This window comes from Rattus norvegicus, chromosome 17 (genome assembly GCF_021556685.1).
Source record: "Rattus norvegicus strain SHRSP/BbbUtx chromosome 17, alternate assembly SHRSP_T2T, whole genome shotgun sequence".
Taxonomy (NCBI): Eukaryota; Metazoa; Chordata; class Mammalia; order Rodentia; family Muridae; genus Rattus; species Rattus norvegicus.
This window is the reverse complement of record NC_141550.1, coordinates 27,863,210-27,881,444: the sequence shown is the minus strand read 5'-3', so window position 1 is coordinate 27,881,444 and position 18,235 is coordinate 27,863,210. Positions and strand designations below refer to the sequence as shown.

Here is an 18,235-nt window from a genome sequence, read left to right as displayed (position 1 = left end):
AGGCATGGAGCCCACAGAGGGCATTTGGAAGGGAGTGGAGAAAGGTAAGCCTAGTGAGTGCTTCAATAAACACAACAGGGGTTAGGTGTGGTGGAGACCAGAGTTCTGTCAGAGATAGAAGAGAAGAAAGTCATGAAAGGGCCGAATATCGTCAGGAAGTAACCGGGATGGTAACCGGGTAACCGGGATGGTACCTGCACACGCTGATCTCACATGATGCTATGTGGCTAAGAGTGGCTTCAAGGGTGTTCTGTGTGCAGATAGGATCCAGAGGGGAGGAAGGAACAGACTACATATAATTCCCACCCACTTCCCAGGTCTCTCAAGACGTCCATGGCAGATGTGGAAGAGGCACATGTACTAAGTGATACAATGTTGCAAGTGGTTTTGTTAGGAGAAATAATCTGAATATAGATTAACATAAATCTGATTGCTTTTTAGAGGGAGGGAGGAAAGGAGAGATGAAGAGAAGAGAAGAGAGAGAGAGAGAGAGAGAGAGAGAGAGAGAGAGAGAGAGAGAGAGAAGCAATAGCGGAGTAATGGATGGAGTAAAGAGGGAATGTGTCCATCATAAAAAAAGGACATATCGCCTCAGAACATTTCCAGAATTCTAGTTTACAGAGCTGTTAACATTTCTTAATCTTATAGTTTGAAAAAAAAAGTTAAAACTGATCTTGAGTTTTAGTTGAAGTAAAAAATAACCTCTCCACAATCTAACCGTTCATCAGTCCATCCCTACATCTTGCATACTTTCTTTTCTGTCTAATTCATCTTCACAGTTTAGTGTCCATCTTTGGTATATGTGGATCCGGAGAAGTTCCAAAAGATGCCCCCTGAGATCCAGTTAGCCAGGAGCAGTTACTGCTGCCATTTATCGTATACTTGGAGCAGACATCAATAATCAATCCCTTTCCCCACTACGTGACGATGGAGGCCCCAGAGTCTCAGAATAGCACTCCACTGGGCTGTTTACTCAGTGAGAATGTGGTGTATGTGTGTTATCTTTGATCAAGAGATGAGTACGCCACTTGGGATCAAACCTTAGCCTAGAAGGTGGTCGAAATGCCTCTCACAACTAACCACATGAATTAGGAGTTCTAGTTGGTTCAAAACACCTACCACGCTTTCCCTGAGTCTCAGCTTCTTGCTAAAGGGTAGCATCAGTAGCCTTCCTGAACAATGTGTTTTAACATTTATGTATCACAGGCTAAACCTCAGCTTCTCTTTCATAGGTGCGTGCCTTCCTCTCTTAATGGCTAATCCTGCCCCGTTCCTATTTGACCTCCACAGTCACCTCTGGGGCTGACAGTTAATGGTAGCTGGGCTCCGGTGTGTGTTTTCATGTCTTTCCAGTATCGTTCACTGCTGCCCCTCTCTAACTTCTGATCCCAAGGCTAAGCACTGCTCACAGGGATGTGAGCTCGCCTCTCAGCCACCACTCATTCACTACAATCTCATCAGTAGAAAAGAGAAACAGTTCATACCACCATTCTGCATTACTGACTTCCCCAAAGAACGCTTTCCCCAGCACCACCCAAAATTCTTATTTATTCTTTGGACAGGAGTTTTGGTGGTGCCGGCACTCAAACAAGACAGATGCTCTCCTATTGAGCCCAGACTTGGGGTTTCAGGCACATTGCATACCATAGGTGCCAACTCAGTGTGTTGCATATGTGGATACCGCATGACATTATGGCATTCATGGGGTCAGTTTATCAGAACGGGACCAAGTGAATTGTTCTGTCCATTCTGCTCAGACATCGACATGGTACATGACTTGTGTCCTCAGTATTGTGACATTTCGGGGCCCTTTCTGGTTGGGTGTCCTCTGTACCTGAGTCATCTGTCCACCCCATGTCATAATGGTACCTCCCTTCTGGCATGACAAGGACTGGTCTCTGCTTTCCTTCACAGGAAGTGCACAGCAGGGCTGTGGTGTCCCCAGCCCCATGCAGGGTGCCTGTGCTGTGGGATTAAAAACAGTCTGCTGTGGACCCAGCTCTTCCCCCATCCTCTAAGGATTTCCCTTTTGCTTTCCAATTTCTTTCTTTGCATCTCTGTAAGCGAAGGCATCGCCGTGCTTGCTTGGTTTTATTGTGTTTATATCATTTTTAACTTTCCTTCTAGAGAAAAGTCAAAACACCGAGGCGGGAGAGACATCCTTTGGTGTGTTTCTATTGTGCAGCGGATGACTACCAAATACAGAGACTGAACCATTTCAGAAAAACAGGAAAAATTCACGAGTTGAGATGAGACAAATTCTAAACTTCAACACTGCACACCTGTCTCGGTTCAGCAGGCTTTGTCTTTCTAATGCAAATCACCTTTGTAAATAAGGGCAAGAAGGCGGAATACAACATTTAAAATAAACCCTGCACACATTAGCACTTCAGGATTGCCAATGAATATTTAGTATATGCTAATGAGTCATAATTTTTACTCATTCACTAAAATAAATGCCATTCTTATGAATCTCTGGAGACGGACCATTTCCAAAAGATATTGTGTCTTTCTGCACTCAAGACAGCTAGCATCCCCACCCAGCTGGCAGTGGGTATTCTAAGCTAGAAGGGGTAATGAGGTCTGAGGTATCCTAAACTTCTGGATCTGTTTCACATTTCCTGCCTTTGACTATGGTTCTGCTTCCTGAAACCCTATTTTGATTTTTTAAATGAGTCCCCCCCCACTCTTTATTTCTTTGGACTCTTTTGATAGGACCCAGTGTTTTTCTGTTCCACAGCCTTCTCTTAAAATGATCATACTTTTTGTGTGGGGACAGAAACTGTGTCCTGTTCACTGTTAGGATCGTGAGGACAGCACTGTTTCAAATGTAACTGGACACAATAGTACCATTTGAAAAGGACCCTACAATAAAAGTTACCAACCCCTCATCATAACATTTGAAATTGAAACTAACTTTCAATATAATTTTCCTAAATTAATAAGATTTCACTATCTTATCCATCTACCCTATATATCAGAAGGTTTCCATGACAACCCACTTGAACAATGTGTTAAAAATAATTCATACTCAGCAAATGTGAGATAGTCGCTGAAATTTCTATTATTTAGCTAAGTTGATCTAACGCGGATATTGTGTTCTAATGGGATTCCTTAAAATTAAGGCTCATGTAAGCAAGAATGCATTCTAGATAGTCTACTGAAAGAGAACTAGAAACAAACTTCACAAGCCACGGGAAAGGGAAGTTTGTTCAAAACAAGCAAGCAAAATAATGAAGAACTGTGGGTGTTCATTGCTTGGGAGAGTTTATGTTTCTGCCCTTAATGTCAGATGCTGCTGATGCAAGGCATTCTGTGGAACATATTTCATCTTGACACTGAGAAAGTACTAAGAGGAATTGGGAAAATACATCTAAGTTGTAGCAAATTACCTTCCTGAAATTTGTAAGTATCCGTGATATCCTGCATCCCATCTCCTCCAATTTCTTTGGTCACAATTAGCTTCCCGATGTGGGTGGCATCCACGTTCTCTACCACGTGGGTGCCATCTTTCTTAGCTGTGATGTAAACAAGATCACTGTTGACCTGGGAACAGGAGAGGAGAACATTAACGACCGCCAAAGGTTTTGGTTTCTAATTGCAATACTTAACAATCGCTAAAGCATGCAATTAACACGGACGTTCATCAGTGGGTGAGTAGGTACAAATGTGGTATACATAGACAAGGATACTCTTTAGTCATAAAAGGCACAAACCCTGTCATTTGTAGCAGGGCAGGTCCAGCTGGAAGGCATAATGCTAAGTGAAATAAGCCCGATACAGAACTGCAAATTCTACACATTCTCACTTATTTCTGGGGACAGAAACATTGACTTTGAAGAAGAGAAGAATGGAACAGGGTTACTAGAGTCAAGGAAGGGAAGGGGACTGCATGAAAAAGTTCAGTCAGTGGCACCAAAATTCAGTTGGAGGGAAGAAACTCCTCCTGGGTTTTCTATGGCTCTGGTTAATACAGTCTGTGATACGTATCAGAATGTCGAGAAGAGTATAAAGTTCCTAACACGTAAACTGATAGAAGACCAGGGATTATTGCCATCATTTGTGACCAAGCATTGCCATCTCAAACCACACACAGATGCACAAGCACCGTGGCTTGGTTAGGAAAAAGCGAAACGAAAAACAAAGCAAATGTCTCATCTCCGAAATCTTTAATGTTCTGTGTTGTAGACATCCAGAGTGTAGAATTGCTGTGTTCCCTTCTTCAGCAATAGTGAAGCCACTGGACAAGCTCCTTTTAAAAACATTCTGGGGCTAGAGAGATGGTTCTTCCCGTAAAAGTATGTGGCATTAAACCTGACCACCTGAGTTTGAGGACAGAATCAAATCCACAGAGTTCTCCGATGGCCATATACATGCCATGGCATGCACGTGCCTCATCTCTCTCTCTTTCACGCATGCACAGACAGACAGACAGATGGACAGACACACACACACATCAATAATAATAAAGATGCTTTAAAACTTATGAAGGGGAATCCACTTTGGATCAGTTATGACTCAAGGGAGAACATCTGAGGCAGGCCCATTATCAGTGAACCTTTCTTTCTTCTTTTCCTTTCTCTTCCTGTTAAATCCAACCCTGTTTGGGGAAACTGGAAGTATTCTGCTCATTCCTTGCCTTTCTGGACCTTGCTAAGCCAGTGAAGGCCGTGCAGCCTACTTGTACAAGGGGGGAAAGTCAGCTGCATGGATCCTAACCTAACTGCTACGAAAGGGAAGAGGGACAGAGGAGAACCTGATCCCCCTCTTTCTTAGGTGTCTTCATTGGGAGTGACAATGCTTGGAGCTGCTGTCTACCTGGGACAGAAAAACTTGGTCAGCCATGAGATACTGCCAGAGAGGCCAGAGGCTTGCAGGCCCCAGAAGCCATTCAAAGGGAAGAATCTTGGACTGCCAACTTTAGGACTTCTTATAAAAGAAAAAAAAAGCCTGTCAGTTTCAGTCACATTAATGGTGTCAAAATTAAAATATGTTTGTAGCAAAACATATTTTAGTTAAATTATATAATTAAACCATCTAGGAGGAATTCAGACAATTGCTGGTCATTCAGCATCTAAATGAGGCTGTTTGTAGAAATTTGAGATGGTGCCTTGGGATGAAGCAGAACCCACTCTCTTCCAAGGTTCCATATTCCTGTTGTGCTTTCTAGAGGCAGTTAGGTCTGCCCGGAAGGTGATTGCTCTGGACACTACTGTGGGCATATTCTCCCCGTTTTGGAGTTCTATGTATTATCAGGGGATCAGGTAGGAAACAGCAACACTGCCAACGGTCATTGGTATATGCCTTTCCAGCTCTCTCCCAGCTCAGCTCCTGTTCCTTTAAGTGAGATAATAAAAGTGCCTTCCTCACAGGATTACTGGCAGAATTAAATGAAATAAATGCACGTGTACTACTTGCCATAGTGCCTGGCATAGAGGTAACACTCAGTAAATGTTATCGATAATTATGTATTATTTAATAGCTTTCTCAGATAGCGTCCAAAGTGCCAGAGCCCTAATGTTGAGCAAAATAGATCTGGTCCTTCCATTATAGGAGTTGACACAGTGGGAGGGGAGATTTTGGGAGTCGGTATCACCTAGGGGAACTTCAAAAACAAGTAGATGTCTGATTAAGGAGGCTTGGGTGGGGTTCTAAATATATTATATTTTAAAAATGCTCTCAGATGACTCTAATGAGTACTCTAATGGATGAGAACTTCTGGAACACAGTACTGTGCACACAGTGATAGGATAACTCCAAGATTCTTTGTTGGTGCATGGACTAGTGCGGAGGTAGGCAGAGTAACAGGTAGAAATGTGCAAGGTGCATAGGAGTCAATGAGCTGAAGAAGGAGGGAAGGAAGGAGGGAAATCGGCAGGTGCAAGGCCTCTGAACGTCCAGAGAGATGCTGAAGTAGTGGTGGAGAACCTGGGCTCTGATGCTGGGTGTGGACCGGCAGGAAGCCCTGTTAATCACTGTGATTTTCAGGTCTGGTTTCTGTAACATGAAAATCTATCACTCCCGCCTTGCTAGGAATCCTTTTGTGCAGAGTGAGATAAGATCTATGTGAACAGGACTTAAAAACTTCCTAATTGACTTAAACGGGCATGGTCACTATGGGCTAACGGCGGGAACACGATGATGAACTTCTAACTTTAAAATGTGAGGTTAAAGAGAATGACTTTCCATACTTCCTCATAAAATGTTCTGAATTCCCATGGATGTGGCTTCTGCTGAGGAGAATGTAGTGAGCACTGGTAAATGTCCACAGTGTTTCAAGACATCTCGTTGGTGATCATGGAAGCCCCAATCTCAATCTCTGAAGTTCGTATTATTCTATTTGCTAAGGACGTCAGTGCCAAGACTCGTCAGGACAAGTGGAGTTCTGTGGGCCTGTGTCAGGGAGCTATTAGAGAGCTACAATCCCTGAGCCAATCCACAGCTCATTTTCTTGGTCTTGACTTTGGCTGCTCCATAGCTTTTCCCTCTACTTTTCACTTTGTCTGGTCAAGACCTTGTCCCTTTGACTTTCACTTTGGACTAGTGGTCCATGGCTAGTCCTAAACCTTTGACCCAGGCTAGCCCACGACCCCATCCATCCCTCTTGAATTTTTTCCTGAGATAGTCCCATCCCCTTGAATGTCATTGCATACTTCCTCTCCCACCTAGGTACTGCCAGGCTTGGGGCTTGACGGAAAGCAGAGCAAGGAAGGGCAGACACCCGCCTAACAACATTTCTCCTTTGGGGATATTTAAGTGAGCTTCCTGAAAACACTGACATTCCTTTTGTAGGAGGCAAAATAGGCACAACGGCTGTTTCCTTACTTCTACGCTCTCAGAAAAGTGAGATCAAACACCCCTAATCCAAACCCTTGCCACCGCTCACAGTTTCCCAAAAGGATAAGGTTAAATGGGAAGTGATTAAGTCCTGGACTCTGCTTACCTATGGCTGAAGAAACTTACAGAGCGGAAACCCCAGGCCAGCCCAACCACACTGTCGCTTGTGGGAAGAAGAGAGGAGTAACAGGAGGCTGAGATAGTATTTCTGTATGTGTACTAGAGGCAGAGGCAAAGTGACATCAGCATGCTTTCATTCCAGCTGCTGGGGCGCTGCTTCTGTATCTATGTTTAAAGATGAACAATCTAGGTGCTCAAAATGGGCCAGCTGTCTAGGCCACAGCAGTGGTTGTACACATGTGATAGGCCCCAGACTCAGCCAACGGCCGAGGCCACGGCAATGGTTATGCACAGGTGTGCTGCAATGGATAATCACTGCCAGCTGTGCTACTTTCTCTGAACATGGGATAGATAATGACTCCGAAGGGTTGGTATGTAGATCAGTTATGCAGTATAGTATAGGAAAGTATAGAGTAGTATAGTATAGTATGGCATAGTGTAGTGGTTTTCAACTTGTGGGTTGTGACCTCTTTGGAAGTCTAATATCAGATAATCTGCATATCATATATTTACGTTACAATTCACAAAAGTAGCAAAACTAGTTATGAAGTAGCAATGAGGTCATTTTAAGGTTGGGGGTCATCGCAACATGAAGGGTCACAGTATAAGGAAGGCTGAGGACCACATAGGATTTGATGTCTGTTTTTTAAAGGTTATTTATTTGTTCGTGTGTGTGTATTGGGAGGGGCATCTGTATAAGTCAGAGGCATTTGCAACAGTCAGTTCTCTCCTTCCACCTGTGGTCCCAGGGTTTGAACCCATGTTGTCAGGCTTGGCAGCAAGCACTTTTGCTCACCAGATCATCTTGGCAGCTCCTGCCGTTTATTTTTGATACGGGTTATCCTGTGTACCTCAGCTTGGCCTGGAATTCACTATGTAGCCATGGCGGCTTCTGATTTGGTCTTAGACTCCCAAGGCTGGGATTACAGGTGTGCATCCACATCTGGTGTGTGCATCCTCTGCATTTGTGGCCTGTGTTGTCTTTCGTTTGTTTGAATGGAAATCAATGTAGTGAACACCACAGTCCTTCCTCTACACTCAGAGAGACTGTGGCCACGTAGAGCCAGGTATCCTCTCGTGACCACTGGTGTTATCTTCATACCATATCACTCTTGCCTCTGGTCAGACACGGCACTTCCTGTGCAGGTTGTGTTGTTTGTCAGGTCCTTGGGACTCAGGGAGATGGGTCACACCCTCAGTAGGTCAGAGGATCCCTGCAAATTTGTTGCTGGTACCCACAGTATGGTGTACTCCATGTTCTTTGTTACTGGGGACGGAGATGCCTCTTCAAGTTCAGGACCCAACTTTGCTTTGTCCATTTATCTGTGAAGACAACCTCGATACAGGCCCTCTAGAGAAAGCAATAATTCCTCCAGAGCATATGGAGGCCTTGGATTCCTGCTCAGCGAGGGACCTCCTGGCACAACTGCCAAACACTCACCCTGTACTTGACATTTGTCATTGGTAGCTTGGGATTGGGGGAGGCTGGGTCTGCTGTGGATGCTCTCTGCGGGGTCATATGTGTACCTTGTTCCCCATAAGGACTCACAGCATAAGATGCAACTGGGACCTCATCTCCAAGATGTTGTTTTTATCAGTGTTCTCTGTTTATTGTATGTATGTATGTATGTATGTATGTATGTATGTATGTATATACATATGTCTATATGTATGTATGTCTATATGTATATAAATATGTATGCATATATGTATGTATGTTTATATGTATATAAATATGATGTATGTGTATATGTATGTTTGTATGTGTTCATTATGTATGTATACATGTATGTTTGTATGTACACATATATGTATTTATTCATTGCAGCAGATATTGCTCCTACTGATGAGAATGTAGGAAAGTTTACCTTTACAGAGCTTCTGTGTGTGTGTGTGTGTGTATGTGTATAAACCATGTTCGTGCCTGCATGCTTGTGTGACTGTATGTATCTCTATGCATATGTCTATGTGAGGGTGTGTGTGTGTGAGAAAGACAGAGTCACACAGCTGTATATACACTTATGTGCATTACTCTGTGTGTTTGTGTGTGTGTGTGTGTGTGTGTGTGTGTGTGTCCATTTGCAGTTTGGGATAAAGAGTGCAGCAGAATCCGTTGGAAGCACTTAAGGCAGAAGAGAATGGTCTTTCCCAAGAGGCAGTTCCTTACTAAGGACCACTGAGGCACGAGAACATACAAACTTAAAACCATTCAACTCTTATCTCTTCAGAAGACCTGAGGTATGCTGTGCTAGGGAGAGAGGGGGCACCGGGTTTTTGTTTTTTGTTTTGTTTTGTTTTGATTTTTTTTTTTGGACCTGCAGAAACTCAACAATGTGGAGAAGGCATGTGGAGGGAAGGGCACAGGATCCCAGGAATAGATACCTGGCACGCCCCCTTCTGTCCCTGTCTACAAAAAGTAAGAGAGAGGAAAGGGGACATTTTCCATACATCTTTCCCATTTCAGGTTCTACTGGTTTTTAGATACCAAGGAACTCTCCAGAAAAGCTGACAATTAATCGATGAGCTGGATAGTGCGGAAGCTGGTGAGGAATGGCTGGGAAGTCAGCATGCTGAGAGGCAAGAACAGGCGAGCTACCTGCTGACATCCCTCTGGTGGGAAGAGGAAGGATGACACACAGGTGGAGGGAGGGAAGGTGCATCAGCCTCAACCTGAGTCACCGAGACTCATGCTAAAGTCACCCGCTCACCCCTGTGGGGTCCTAGCGAGCCCCTTTTGAGAGAAGGTACCTCATATGCTTGTAGGCAGCTCATTTATCTCTGACAAATAGCTTGGACCTGGAGCCCAGCCTGCACAGCCAAGAAGCCTCTGCAGCGGTGAGAGAGGAGCAATTATCCGCATAGCCTGACGACATTCCTAACACCCTGATCTATATTTAATAACAGCAAAAAGCGCTTGCATTAACAGCTATTAGGACCTTCACTACCGCAAGGAGGGCCATCCTCTCTCCTTCTCTGTAGCAATAAAGCACAATCAAAGTACAAAAAGCAAGCTTCATGGGTTTCAGAGCGATCTCCCATTAAGAGATTCTCAGAGTGTCATAAACTGTCAGATGACAGCAGGGGAGGTTTGTACAGATTTTCAAATCCCCAAATGAAATCAAATGGATAAAACTCCAAGCACTGTAAGGCTGGTCTCTGGAGGCTTCTAGAGGCTTCTAGAAACGGCAATGGCAGGTAGAGTGCATTCCTTCTGTGGATTTCACATCTGTGATGATTTCTGCTGTCTAAATGCTGACACTCACCACCTACGTACCTCTCAACACTATTCCTCTTTTCCTGATGACTGCCATTTGCCTAGTTCAGGTTTGTTATTCTTTGAATGGGAGTGGGCCTCACAGGATAATGTATTTGAACATGTGGTTCCCAGCTGGCAGCACTGTTGGGAGAGGCTGTGGAACCTTTAAGAGAGCTGGGGTCTAGCTGCTCGGGGCAGGTCAACACTGCTACCAGTAGACTTCCTGAGGTAAGGTAGCCAATTGCTTCATGCTCCTGCCTCAGCTGCCGTACCTTCCCCATCACAAGGAATCTTTCCCTTTTAAATCGCTAGCCTAAATATAATCATACTTCCTTTAAGATCTTTTTGTCAGGTGGTGTTTGCTTGTTTATTTTTTGCTTAAAGTGACATAAAGCCCTACTCATTTCCATTATAGAGAGGCAATCCAAGCTCTCCAGTAGGTCTCTTATCTTAAATGATAGTTCCACCCAACCCATGTTCCACAGGCTATCAGGGTCCTGGTTGATTCCTCTTGGCACAGATAATTCTCCCTAGCTTACAGAATAGAAGACTAATTTCTCAGGATATGAAAGTCCCCACATGGACATCCTTTAGCCTTTACCTTTATTTGACATCCTGATACATCATTAGTATGCTGTTGAGTCTGGACTGCTGTTAGCTGACCACACTTAGCACTTGGATGGTTAGGTCATGCCCTCTGCCTGAAATTCCTTTTTTCTATTTATTTAATGTGTGCACTGTGTTGTGCTTGCAGAGGTCAAGAGACAGCTTGCAGCAGTTGGCTCTTGCTATGTGGGCCCCAGAGATTAATCTCACGCTATCAGGCATAGCATCAAGTGATTTTACCTACTGGGCCATCTCACTAGGCTCTCCTGACTTCTGTCTAATAACCTTTGTCTGAATAACCATTGCTCCTTTCCTTGACAGCCTACAGCACTCTGCTCTTAGAACTATGGTCATATCAAGAGGCAATGCTCTTTGGGTTTTGGTAAGATTACGTTTTAATTAAACTCACTGTATGTAGAAGGTTTGATTAGCTAAAAAGGACAGCTTAGGTGAGCGGCAGGGCACACTGTAGCTGTCTGTTATTTTTCCCTGTGGTTATAGGACTGACTGGGACCTGTGACTTGTTGTCGCCCAGTGTCACCAGTGAGAATCTAACCATGTGTGATTATTCTAGGAAGGGATGCTAATTCAAAATCCAAAGTGTGGTTTCTATTGAATTTGTACCATTTCTGCGCACCATTAGAAAGTTTAAAGTTTGTAAGTGGAGATACCATAGGTCAGGAGCCATCTGCATTTGCACAGAGAATCATGGTTGCCAAGCTGCTTCCTGCCTTAGAGTATTAGGGTGTTTGGTATCCTTCAGCTTCTGTCTCCATTTTCTCAATGAATGCATCTCCATGTATGAATGCAATTTTATGTCGACTGTATTGTTCCTACAATAGCTACATGTGTTCTTGGTATTCCCACATTTCATTAATGCTGTGTGGATATATTTATTGATATCTTCCCACCTGAGGATTATACATCCCAAGGACCTGGGCTGTTGAGCTCCCCAAAACCTTCCCTGATGTGAACTAACATGAGATACCTATTCCTTCCCAAGTGACCGCCACACTAAACTCAAGTGCCCACTTGGTTTCAAAATTCAGCATATCTCTTTATTAGCTGCACTACTGGGGAAAGGATATTAGGCTTTTCTTTGCCTTGATTTCCTTTTCGATTCAATGGGGGAGACTGGCAATACTCATTTTAAAAGAGTTGTGGTGAGCATCAAATGACAGGCAAAGTGACTGCACGGCAAGAGCTGGCTACAGAGGCGGTGCCATTCCAGTGTTGATTGCTGTAAATATACCTCAAGGGAGTTCTACATCTCAGACTTTAATACCCTCAAACCCCCCAAGAGACTATCAGTATTCACTTCTACCTGATATCTCTCACCTAGATTTAATTAGCTATTTCCTGTTTTCTAGATCCTGCCCTATTCTGGAATCTTAGACCCTTTACTTAATATCTTTATCAATCCATTAAGTGGACAAAATTTCTCTACTTGAATAGCACTTTATACCTTTCCTTCTCTTTTTGGCTGCTGCTGTGGCTGGTGGTGGTGGTATGTGTGTGTGTTGACTTATGTGTACTGTTGGATCAGTCTTAGGTGGGAGTTACATACTCTGAAACTTTCACAGATAGACCACTTTTAGTGATTCAGTTCATCATTTAATATCTTCAGAACTATGCATGTCAGTTCCTAGGTGTCCAGAACTAAACCCAGGCTTGCAAATCTCTTGCTTTTAGTAGAAATACAACCTCAAAACTTTAAGGCAGGAAAGCGTTAAGAAGGAATTGCATTTAGCATTTGAAAAAAAAAACCCGAGGCTGGAAAGATGTTTGGTTGACAGGAAGCATACAGGATGTACCTGGGAAATCGAGAAGTAGCAACCTGGTGTCTAACTCTTTGACGTGTTAAGAGACGGTGGTGGAAAAATGGCATTTGCCTCTGGCTTTCCACTTACCTCTGCAAAAACAAATGGGGCATCAAACTGGAAGCAGACATGGCCGTGCTTAACGGCTTGAACAGAGGCAGGGCCACAGCGGTACATGCCTGTAGCACATAACAAAGAGGAAGGCAGTGTGAATTTGTAGTTTCCAATCCTGTCCATCCGCAGGACAACACACAGTACTTAGGCAGCCTGACAAACACCAGTACCCCTCAGCTTCACCACCGACTTTGCCTACATGCCTCCATTGGCTACAGGAGACAGATAACGGATGTGTATAGTCAAAAGGGTTCTACTAAAAAGGCCAACCCGATGCCGAATGTGAAGGCCAGAAAAAGACTGTGGGGGCAATTGTATTCCTAATTCTGGTTAGCTGATTACCACCTCATGCACTAAGCTATTTAGTCCCCGTACAGCTGGTACCTATCCTGGCTAGTTTTTTGTCAACTTGGCATAAGCTAGAGTTATTTGTGGGAGGGAAACCTTAACTGGAAAAATGTCTCTATTAGGCTGACCCACGGGCAAGTCTGTGGGGACATTTTCTTGATCAGTGATTGATATCAGAATACTGAGTCCATTGCAGGTATCCTTAGGCAGATGGTTCTGGCTATATAAGAGAGGAGACTGAGCAGGCTAACCAGATCACCTCTCCTGATTTCCCTTCATGATGGACTATAACCCTGAGCCAGAATTAATCTTTTCCTCCCTTTTCATTATGCTATTTAATGGAGCAACAGAAGTCTATATCTGGTATAGATGTGGGCTGTATCTGGTACCTCCAATAGTTGTATTGAGCTTTTTTTGACTGTTGTTTTGTTTCTGATGTTTGTCAGGTTCGATTATAGAACTTGGGCACTAACCATGTCCATTAACTAATGATCCTCATTTAACAATTCAGCGCGGCCATGCTTATGTTTCTAAAAATCCATTAAACTCTAGCCATCTAGGAACACTTTCTAAGCGATTAGCTGATATTAGTTCCCTTTGAATCTCCTCGTACTCTAGAGTCCAGCTAGCATGACACTCTCTTCATAAATGCCAGTATCACAGCATGGCATAATCACGGCTGTAGACTGAATGCTTCTGTATCTATGAAGATGTATGACATCACCACCTTGGACCAACACCACACAACAGAGATGAATGCACCTGGGGTCTACAGTCCATTGATGTGTATTATGTAAAAAAGAGCGTGATTCTATAAGAATCTGGGGTTGGTCACAGCTGCTGCTGATTATCAAGGTTGGAAAGTTAGACGACAAATGTCTACCCACTCAGGTTTTGAAACAGAACATCAGGAGACATCAGGCTTTAAAAGAACAACAATTTAATTATTTTCAATGTCTTTATTTTCTCTCTAGCCTTTTACCACCTTATCACTGTGGATCAGGGAGGGCTGAAGTTTATTTTATAGCCCTAGCAAAAAATGCTTACCCAGATATTTTTTTCACCCTTGTCTTCAAAACTGCTTATCAAAGCAAGAGTAGATGAATTATATAAGTTATATTCTTTTTCGAAAAGTTGTAAAACAATCAGGGCAACGCTGACTATGGAAACGAATTAAAATTTGATTGACAGGCAGTTAATCCTGTATGCGTGCCCAGCAAGCACATTTCTAGTATCAGTTCCTAAAAAGGGTGCTACCCACCCACACACCTCGGTGAGCAGTCAAGTGAATAGAAAAAAGGTGGGCTTACCATCGCTGTTTTCTTGGGGTGTGCTGTCCACAGCTTGCCAGCCTCCAAATCCAACAGGGAGATCAGGCCTCGTCATCCATGCTTCATTCCAGCAGTGGTAGTTCCTAAGGAGACAACCCTGAACAGGTTACACTTCCCATAAGCACCCCATGTTCCTAACAACCAAAGAGAGGCCTTGAGTCTATGCTATGATTACTTGCTTTGGAGAATGCCAGGGTCGCCAGATTTGAATCTGTGGTACATGCATTCCTGTTGGCATTCTTTGGAGTCCCTGATATGACTGGCCATTGCTGCCCCTTTGCCCAAAATCAGCTTCAAGGTCATCCAGAGATACTGTAACAGTTTTGATCTTAACCATCCGTGGAGAGAGAGAGAGCTTACAATGGTCAAAGGTAGGGAGGAAATGTCAGCTTCAGTTAAATATTTCTCTTTTCTTTTTTCACATGGTTTCAATTTACACACAACATATTCTAAAGCCACTTAGTAATACTTATTTGTGTTTATGGTCTTAGACCATTGTCATAGAAATGATAACATTATCTCCTGATTATACTTCTCTAACTCTGTGGTAATTTGCATTTGATGTTCAATGAGAAGAAAAGGTTACCAGGGCCAAATGTGTCTTTATCCTTCAACAAAAGCAGGCACCCCACGAGGTAAGGCCTTTTGAAACTCCCCAGAACCTTGCATATGACCCTTGAAGCAAGAGCACAGAATGAAATGTCATCATGAATTGTATTATTATGTCCTTGGAACGACCTGAGATTATATGACAGTAGAGAATCAAACGACAGCACATTAACCCGTGAGCACTATGGGAAATGTTCATATAGTAATAAGGATTTAATAGTAGCTATTGCTCATTCTGTTTCTAACGCTGATGGTTTCAGGCCCAGCCATCATCCATTCTCCTGAAAAGTCCCTCAGTATCAGGAGTTTGTGCATGGCCCCATCTCTCTCAATTCTAGCCATTTCTAATTGGGCCATTCAAGGGATTCTAACACAATCACACATCCACAATGCACAGGGCACCTTGCTGAGTGCTGACAAGTCAAAGATGATCAGGGGATGAATTGTAGATTCTCTCACGAGGAACCTCGCAAGGTATAAGGAATACCAACATACACATCACTTGCCAATTATTAAAACATGCTGTATATTTGTGGCAAGGTTTAATTAAGAGAATATGGGGATGCATTTAGAACAGGGCTTGACATATGTAAGTGTTCAAACAATGGAACCCAGGTTTTAAAATATAATTAATGAAAGTGACAAGTGCTAAAATAGAAATTTCCTGGGGATGCCATGGGATCACTGAGTGACAGATGGCTGGTCTCGGGGCATTGAGGAAGTCTGTGTAGAGGTGGTGGCAGTTTTTCTGAGACCTGAATAATGAAGAGGAGGTTAGTAGATTGACAAAGAGTAAAGAAAAACCAATCTGTGAAGGCAAAAAAGAAATGGCCACAGTTATGTCTAGGGTACTAAAACCGAATCAGAGTTGGGAGTGCAACTATAAAAAACACCTAACTTGCCTACATTGTAAAAATTTGTATGTATCTTAATACGCTTGATTGTCACCAAACCTGTGAATTCTGTCATATCAGCCCAGCATACAAGGGGGGGGGGGAAGCATAGAGCATTTAAGAAGCTAACCTTAGATCACATAGGTCAATGGTAGAGCTCTACAATTGATGCTCTTAATACTGAACACTGTCACATGGGTAAGGACAAAATTGTAAGACATTTTGAATTAAATTAGGTGCTTTGCTTTTAATAGAAGCAACTGAAATAATTCAAGTAATAGAATAAAATTTACCAACTGGTCTTGTGGAAGAGAGGTCATGCCTTCGTTCTTCAGATTTGGCACAATCTTTCCTCCCACCAACACACACACACATGCACACTGAAACTCTGCAATAATCTACAATGTTCTAACAAAGATCTACCACAAAGACAGTCATCACCGTGGGGTGGGGATGAAAATCCCATCTGAAGGTACAGTCAAAGTTCCTGTGTGAACTCTCTGTACCAATGGTTCTCAACTTGTGGGTCAGGAACCTTTCACAGGGGTCACCTAAGACCACCAGAAAACACAGATGTTTATATTACTATTCATAAAAGTAGCAAAATTATCATTATGAAGAGTCAACAAAATTAATTTTATAGTTGGGGAGTTACCAAAACATGAGGAACTGTATTAAAAGGTCTCAGCAGAAGGATGGTTGAGAGCTACTGCCCTGTAGAGTCAAGGGTTACCGTGAACTTCTGATCCATCTCTATACCTCTGGAGAACTGGGACTACAAACCAGGATCTTCACACCTGAGAATCAAACTCAGGGTTTCATGCGTGCAAGGTAAGTACTCTACCAGCTGAGCTACATCCCAAGCTCCAAGAAAGATGTGTGTTTCAACAGAGTGAGAAAGCAAAGAGCGAAGTTTATATTGGCAATGGTGGAGATTGTGGCATTGTGATTATGCTAGAGTCTCTTGATTGATCAACCCAATTAGAAATGACTAGAAGGAGAGAAAGAGAGAGAGAGAGAGAGAGAGAGAGAGAGAGAGAGAGAGAGAGGAGAGAGAGAGAGAGAGAGAGAGAACCATAGAGTGGGGCAAAATTCCATTGGTGAAGAGGGGACAAAGTGCAGTAGAGTATTCTAGAAGAGGGATCTAAGTAGTGAAGAGTAGAAGAAAATAGTTCCTGAGTCAGGAACTATTGCATAACACAATACAAGGAAGATGGCTTTGAATAGTTAATATTAGGCATAGCTGACATCCATCTACTTCCTACCCATTGGCTCTTTTGGTATGAGAAGGGCCAATGGGAAGGAAGTGGGAATAAGGGCTCAGTTAAGAAGGGTCAAGTGGTAGAGGCCAGGGAGAGTCGGTGGGACAGACATAGGAAGTTATGCCAGGTCTCCAGAGAAGTAAGGATGTGGTGAGGCCCATGATGTGTGGTCTCTGAGCAGGAGCAAGAGATGAGGTTCTACCAGAGAACGACCTCTGCCTCAGGATGGTCACTTTGTGTGGCATCTTGCCTGTCTAGCTCCAGAAGAGAGGCAGAGGCACCAGAGAAGACAGCAAACAGACATTTCCAGGGCAGAATGGGCAGTAGCCTGCTTTCATCAAGGTTCTCCCCATTTCACAACCCCCTCCCAAGATGAATAGGATCCAGATTATTCTTATTAAATGCAGATCTCCTTGACAAGGTTAACCTGGGACAAGATAAATACTCTGTATTTCAGATCTCGGGCAAAGACATTTCTCTAAAGATATTTCTTTTCAAATGGCCAGGAGGTTGGAAATGTTACCTCTTAGTATATTACCTAATTGCTTACCCATGAGGTCCAGCTTGCAGTTTCACTTACCGCTAAGATGCTATCTATGTTTGAAAAGTTTCCTCACAGTGTAAGGAGCTCACAGGCAGTAGAGAGATTGATAGCTGTACTGTTTGACCATGGGTGGCAAGGTCAGTGGCTTAGCAGCCAGCTGCCCACGAGCAGTGGGAGAGGCAGTCACCTACCTACACAGCTATGGGGACTGTTCACAATGTAGTTAGCTTTCTTTGCTCGGGATGGATAGGGAAGCCCTGAGAACTCTCCTTTTAGCATACGGACTGGTCTGCTCTATCCTAAGCTCCCCCATGAGAGGGGCTATATTTACAGGCATTTACAGTTTTTGTTTTAAATATTTAAATGGCTTATAGAGGTACTTAACAGAAAGGGGGAAAACTTGTTTCTGGCTTGTACTTTTTGAAGTTTAGTTTTGTTTATTGTAATTCACACACACTCCTGAGGGTGGAAGTTTCCAAATGATATCATTTCTTT

At 43.3% G+C, this 18,235-nt stretch overlaps 1 protein-coding gene across 1 annotated transcript in view; it reads right to left on the bottom strand.

The window, feature by feature from the left end:
* Positions 1–18,235, bottom strand: part of F13a1 (coagulation factor XIII A1 chain) — a 176,694-nt gene that overhangs the window by 33,018 nt on the left and 125,441 nt on the right. The window contains 3 exon segments of the mRNA NM_021698.2: positions 3,393–3,546; positions 12,730–12,818; positions 14,412–14,515. Coding sequence (NP_067730.2) covers positions 3,393–3,546; positions 12,730–12,818; positions 14,412–14,515 — 347 coding nt within the window.